Below are 7234 nucleotides of genomic sequence, written 5' to 3'. Positions count from 1 at the left end.
AAAGTTGTTAGAGAGCATAAAGAGTGATTGCTTACTGTTAAATTATTCTGCTGGTATGTAAAGCCCACAACTGCTAGCTAGAATTGGAAGAGATGGTAAAGGATGGGGAAAGGCTGTCAGTACCTACAAGGCCAAAATGCATGTCATTTCAAGCTGTGTTTAGTAATTTTTTTTTCTATGAGAATAAATTCGTTTGTTCAAAGTCACGTGACTAAGACAGAAAACAATCTAAAGACTTTGGAATGACAGTCTAAATATTGACCATTGCCAGCATGTTTCCTCTATGTCTCCTTGCTGAAAGCTACATCTAGGAATGACACACAGTCACGCAGCCCTGGAGTTTGGCATCTGAGCACCTCTGGATCTCTGGCCTTCAGTACCCAGAGGATAATTCTTAAATCTACAAACTGTCTCGTGCAGCATTTTTTCCCCTCCTCCTCAAATAATATCCAGTTACTGAGTGCTGTGCTGGGAGAACCTGGGGAAATGCTAGAAGGAAACGCAGCTGAGAGCCACTGTGGTTTGACAGCTCTCCAGCTACTTTGAAAATATTTTGGCAAAAACAAGATTTTAAGTAAAACTGTTTCCTTTGGTAACATACCCAAAACTGCAGGTTTTACATTTTCAGTACTATGGTTTGGGCCAAAGGGGGAAAAAGAGAAAGAAAAAAGAAAAAAAGAGGGGAAAAAGCTGTTCTTGAGGAAGGGAGATAGAATCTAAGGAAAAGGGGGAACACTTTGCACGAGATACATACAGGAATGAGGGCAAGGAGGAAACATAAGGAGGCATATTTAACATTCTCTCCTTACTTCTTTTCTTTCCTGAGGAATTTCCCTTTGTCAAAATGCACTGGGTTTTTTTGCCCTCAGATGACCTGAAAGGGATTCTCTGGGGGTAACCAGGTTAGGATTTGTGTTATTCCTTATTATAGGACGATTGATAGTTGGGGAAGGTCAAACCGCATGTGGTCATCACACATTATAGCAGAAACAGGGGATGAAATGGAATGGTTTTCATTTCAACCGACTAGCAGGTCCTTAGAGGATGTGCTTACCTTTTCTTGCTTCATTTTATTCCCAGTTGCAGCCACACATGAAATCATTCTATTCTTGAAAACCAGGCTCGCTCCTATCTCAGGGCCTTTGTGAATGCTATTTTCTCTGCCCAGAATGCTCTACCCGAACCTTCACCACCCTTTTTCAGGGAATCCTCCTCTGACCCCCCAGATGAGGTTAGCTTCTTGTGTTCTCTTTCTGGCTATCTGTTTACATATTCTATAATCATCTGTAAATTCTCTGAGGGCTGGTCGATCATATCCCCAGGACCTAGCATACTGTGGGCGCTTGATTTAAAAATATCAACCAGGTATTTTTCATGAATAAATGATTCATTCAAAATGTAGCATAAACCAATTTTTTTTTTTTTTTGGTTTTTGTGTTTTTTTAAAATATCAGTTTTATTTTTTCCTCATTGGTGCAGAACATAGCTTACTGTAACATCAAGTCTTAGGGGAAAAAAAAGAAAATCAGAAAGCAAAACCAACCCCAAACAAACATAACACACAACCATGACATAATTTGGCAACAGTCTAGGCTTAGAAATTTAAGAAGCTTGGAAGAGGAATAAAATATTCAACTTTTGTTAGTTCTGTCCTTGGACTTAAAAGATTATTTGGTATAAAAACTTTTTGTTTGTAAGTTGATGGTTGTATTATTGAAGAGTACAGGGAGACTCAAAGAGGAGCCTAGCTCATGAGAGAGATGCATTACTGATAAAGGGAGAAGAGCTCGTGTACACTTGGCAAGACTAAGGGGTTTTTGTCGGAAATCTGTCTGTGGTTATATGATGGCTAATGACACATGCTTATTACCTTCACTCATAAAGGTAGAGGCAGTGCTATTATGGTCTCATCTACTCTGTACAACTCATATATTGTGGACATTAGCAGAATGACAAAGGAGCTCCCAGTTGATGAAACCTCCTACTGAGCCATGACTGCACCAGATCTGCTCCTGCACCCATGCCCAACAAAGCTTTCAGAAAGTTCACTGGTGTTTAAAAGGCACTAAGGAAAGAGAACCTTTCCTCACTGTTTCCCTCCTCTTTAAGGAAGTGAGCTCTTGCAAAATACAAGGGGGCGGGTAACAGGTAAAGAACAGATCTATGTTCTTATCCTGTTCTTTTATGGTATTGTTTCTAGAAGACTTGGTAAACTGTCTTTCCTATGTTTTTTTAGAGAAATGAGCATACTATAGATGTGCACCTATTAAAAATTAAAATGTTTACGAGTGTTTTTTTGGCATGAGGGCTTTTAAAAGATTACAAAATATATACTTAAATGCTTGACTCCAGAGGTTTTAAGACAGAAGGGTTTAATAAAAAAATAAATAAATAAGTATACTATACTAGTGATCTGAGTGTGAACAATAGGAAGGACTAGAAATTACCAAGAGAAACAAGAGGAACTAGATACTTTCGTGGGGGAAAAAGAATCTGAATGTATGTGGAACATTAAGAAAAAGGAATTATTTTAATCAAGATGGTTAATTTCAAATCTTTCATTCTGAGCCGTGTGGGTCCAATTTATAATTGTCTAGTTTCACAGTATATATATTTGCCAGTTTGTGGCCTGTGTAACTTTGGCTTTGGGCATCTGAGGAAACGAAGGAAGAAACTCCTTTCTTCCTTCCTTATTACTTCATCCTCTGCTAGCGTTCTCCTTTGTAAATGACTACATCTACCAACATCTATCATTAAAATCTGTGCCAAAGATATGATTAATTGCGCCCATAACTGATGAATGTTTTCTGGTTGTATTTCTCAAGGCAAATGTCCCTAATAATACCACATATTAAAAGCCATATAAATACATAGATGGAGAAACAAAAACAGACACCGGCTATGTAAGCAATAAAGAGTTTGTGCAGAACTAGAAACAAAATAGAAGGTCACCTCTGTCAGAGGTATGGGGTTAATTTCTCTTGCTGAGGCTCAGGTTTCCCCTTGACGGGTCTTTAATGGTTCACCTAAGTTCCAGTGGAGGGGTATCTTTCTTCTTTGTTAAGCAAACATGCCCAGGTAGAGCTGCTTCTCTTTCTGATGGTAGCTGCTGAGTTCTGACTGCATTAGCTGAAGGTACCGCCGGACACTGGCGTCTTTTGGCTGCCTATTGACAGCAGCCATGAGGTAGTGCCGAGCCTGGTCATAGTTCTGCAGGTGGAAAGAGGCCACCCCAGCCCGATACAGGGCCTTGGCATTATCAGGCTATCGTTCCAGGACCTTCTGACTATTCTTTCACCCGTTCATAGTTTACTGGCTCCATCTGAAGAAGACAGGCAGCTAAGTTGTTGTAGCAGTCTGTCTGGGTGGTGTGCAGTACGTTTTCCTGTTCAGGTGTGAGGGCCAGGCCCTGAGGTCCCAGATTAGGTATCGGGGAGGGCAGACTTGGATCCAGACCCCGCAGCTGCTGCAGAGCTCGATGGTACCCACACACAGCATCTCGGCACTTCCCTTCCTGGTAACATTGGTTCCCTTCCTTCTTGTACAGCTGGGCCTCCTGCAGGCGCTTCTCCATAACTTTGTCACCCAGTGCTCTTGAGAAAGTGGGAAGTGAAAGAGCAACCGAAGCTCTGGGGATAGGAGTGAAAGAACCAATTTTGTTAGCCCACTTAAAAAGGCAAGAAATTCTCCTTCTCCAGGAGGCCTCTCAGGGAATGAGATTTCCTTGATTCTACTACAGCCCCTTCCTTTCTTCTCTGCAGTTATTTTTCAATCTCTAGACGTGCAGGGGATTGATCAGGGAGAGGACGTGGGAGGAGTAAAGCCAGAGATTAATCGATTTCCTAAAGCGGTGACTCCGGTGTAAGGAGCCTCCACGAAAAAGCGAAGGCCGTACTACAAAATTCAACCAATGTTTGGTTTTTTGTTTTTTGTTTTAACATCTTTATTGGAGTATAATTGCTTTACAATGCTTTCTGCTTTATAACAAAGTGAATCACTTATACATATACGTATGTTCCCATATCTCTTCCCTCTTGCATCTCCCTCCCATCCTCCCTATCCCACCCATCCAGGTGGTCACAAAGCACCGAGCTGATCTCCCTATGCTATGCGCCTGCTTCCCACTAGCTATCTATTTTACACTCGGTAGTGTATATATGTCCATGCCTCTCTCTCACTTTGTCACAGCTTATCCTTCCCCCTCCCCATATCCCCAAGTCCATTCTCTAGTAGGTCTGTGTCTTTATTCCCATCTTGCCCATAGGTTCTTCATGACCTTTTTTTTTTCTTCTTAGATTCCATATATATGTTTTAGCACACAGTATTTGTTTTTCTCTTTCTGACTTACTTCACTCTGTATGACAGACTCTAGGTCCATCCACCTCACTACAAATAACTCAATATTGTTTCTTTTTATGGCTGAGTAATATTCCATTGTATATATAACCAATGTTTTTTAAAAATAGAAAATATCAACCAGTTGTCTGATTGAACCTGCATACATTTGCCTTCTATGTCCTCCTTTCCTGATAACCTTTTCTTCTTTGTTTTTGTTTCACCTTATATTTCTTTTTTTCTATTATGCTTTCTTCTCACTCTATTTTGAGGCCCCACTTAAAACAAGGGTTTGTAGAAAACATACTCCTAACTATAGAGTGTTAATTCTAGAGGGTGCTTCAGAGATTATTTAATTCAGTCCCTCCAATTGTATAATCATGCTCAGTTGTTCAAGGTCACACAGCTAGTTGGGAACAGAGTTTAGATTAGACCCTTGTAATTCGGACTCTATTTTTAGTCTTCCTTCTGTTATTGTAACACTATATGAAGCATTAGAGGAGATATGACATTTATTTATTCATTTATTCCCCCAACAACCCTGTGGGTTAAGTACTATTATCCCTATATTACAGATGAGGAAACGGTGGCAGAGAAATATGGAGTAACTTGTTCAATGTCTTTCGCTAATAAATGAAAAGCTTAGATTTGAACCTGGGCAGCTTACCCCAAAGCCAACACTCTGTGGAACACCTTGGATAAAGGTTCCTGCCCAAGAACAAAGAGTTAAGGTTTTTTCTCTACAGATTAAATGTTTAAGAGTGTCTGGAATGGTTAATAATAAACTTAGCAAGATTAAAGCTTATATTTCAGGATAGTCATTAATCAATCTGGAGACTAAATTCTGCCCCAGGCACTTTATTCAGTTTGACTTTTTATTTATTTAGAATCAATGTTATTTATTTATTTATTTTTGGTTGTGTTGGGTCTTCATTGCTGCATGTGGGCTTTCTCTAGTTGTGGTGAGCGGAGGCTACTCTTCATTGCGGTGTGTGGGCTTCTCATTGCGGTGGCTTCTCTTGTTGCAGAGCACCGGCTCTAGGCATGCGGGCTTCAGTAGTTTTGGCAAGTGGGCTCAGTAGTTTTGGGTCGCAGGCTCTAGAGCTCAGGCTCAGTAGTTGTGGCGCACGGGCTTAGTTGCTCCGCAGCATGTGAGATCTTCCCGGACCAGGGCTCAAACCAGTGTCCCCTGTGTTGGCAGGTGGATTCTTAACCACTGTGCCACCAGGAAAGTCCCAGTTTGACTTTTCAAATTGAAAGATAGTTGACAAACAATGTATCAGTTTCAGGTGTACAACAGAGTGAGTTATATACATTGTGAATTGATCACCATGATAAGTCTAGTAACTATCTGTCACCATACAAAGTTAATATGATGTTTTTTACTGTATTCCCTATGCTGTACATTACATCTCTATTAACTTATTTATTTTATAACTGGAAGTTTGTACCTCTTAATCCCCTCATGGATTTGCCCAACACCCCACTCACTCCCCTCTGGTGACCACCAGTTTGTTATCTGTATCTAGAGACTTTCTTTGCTTTGTTTTGTTTGTTTCTTTTGTTTTTTAGATTCCATATATAAGTGAAAACATACAGTATTTGTTTTTCTCTGTCTGACTTATTTCACTAAGTATAATAATACCTTAGCAAAACCTCTAGGTCCATCAATGTTGTCACAAATGGCAAGATTTGATTCTTTTAATGGCTGATTACTATTCTATTGTGTGTGTGTGTGTGTATGTGTGTGTGTATATATATATATATTTATATATACCACATACCACATCTTTATTCATCTATTGATGGATATTGCTTCCATATCTTGGCTATTGTAAGTAATGCCTCAATGAACATAAGGATGCATATATCTTTTCAAATTAGGGTTTTTGTTTTCTGATAAATACCCAGAACTGGAATTGCTGTATCATATGGTACTTCTATTTTGAATTTTTTGAGGAATTTCCATACTGTTTCCCACAGTGGCTGCACCAATTAACATCCCCACCAACAGTGCACAAGCTTCTCTTTTCTTTACATCCTTGCCAACACTTTTTTGTAGTCATTTTGATAATAGTCATTTTGACCGGCATAAGATGGTATCTCATTGTAGTTTTGATTTGCATTTCCCTAATGATTAGGGATGTTGAGTATTTTTTCATGTGCCTGCTGTCCATTTGTATGTCCTCCTTGGAAAAATGGCTGTTCAGGTCCTCTGCACATTTTTAATCTGATTGTTTTTCCATATTGAGTTGTGTGAGTTCTTTGTATATATTGGTTATTGGGTGTATCATTTGTAAATATCTTCTCCTATTCAGTAGATTAACTTTTCATTTTGTTGGTGGTTTCCACAACTGTACAAGCTTTTTAGTTTGATGTAGTCCCATTTGTTTATTTTTGCTTTTGTTGCCCTTACCTGAGGAGACAGATCCAAAAAATATATTATTAAAACTGATGTCAGAGAGCATACTACCTATGTTTTCTTCTAGGAGTTTTATGGTTTCAGGTGTTACATTTAAGTCTTTAATCTATTTTGAGTTTATTTTTGTATATGGTGTAAGAAAGTGATCCACTCTCATTCTTCTGCATATAGCTGTCTGATTTTTCCAGCACAATTTATTAAAGAGACTGTCTTTTCCCCATTATTTATTCTTGACTCCTTTGTCATAAATTATTTGAACATATTACCATGGGTTTATTTCTGTACTCTCTATTCTGTTCCATTGATCTGTATGTCTGTTTTTGTGCCAGTACCATACAGTTTTGATTACTACAGCTTTGTTATATAGTTCAAAATCAGGGAGCATGATCCCTCTAGCTTTGTTCTTCTTTCTTAAGATTGCTTTGGCTATTTAGGGTCTTTTGTAGTTCCCTGCAAATTTTAGGATTATTTGTTCTA

The 7234-nt window shown here is 39.0% G+C and overlaps 1 protein-coding gene across 1 annotated transcript; it reads right to left on the bottom strand.

Annotated features, from left to right (window-relative positions):
* Positions 1 to 2976: 2976 nt before the first annotated feature.
* LOC115845618 (tetratricopeptide repeat protein 9C-like) lies at positions 2977 to 3574 on the bottom strand. The gene is given in 2 exon segments (XM_060295401.1): positions 2977 to 3289; positions 3291 to 3574. Coding segments are annotated over 2 exon segments (513 nt in total). The 3' UTR covers positions 2977 to 3060.
* Positions 3575 to 7234: the final 3660 nt, after the last annotated feature.

The sequence above is a fragment of the Globicephala melas genome, chromosome 3 (assembly GCF_963455315.2).
Source record: "Globicephala melas chromosome 3, mGloMel1.2, whole genome shotgun sequence".
In the NCBI taxonomy this organism is placed as follows: domain Eukaryota; kingdom Metazoa; phylum Chordata; class Mammalia; order Artiodactyla; family Delphinidae; genus Globicephala; species Globicephala melas.
The sequence above is the reverse complement of the archived record's forward strand: the minus strand, read 5'-3'. Positions and strand labels throughout refer to the sequence as shown.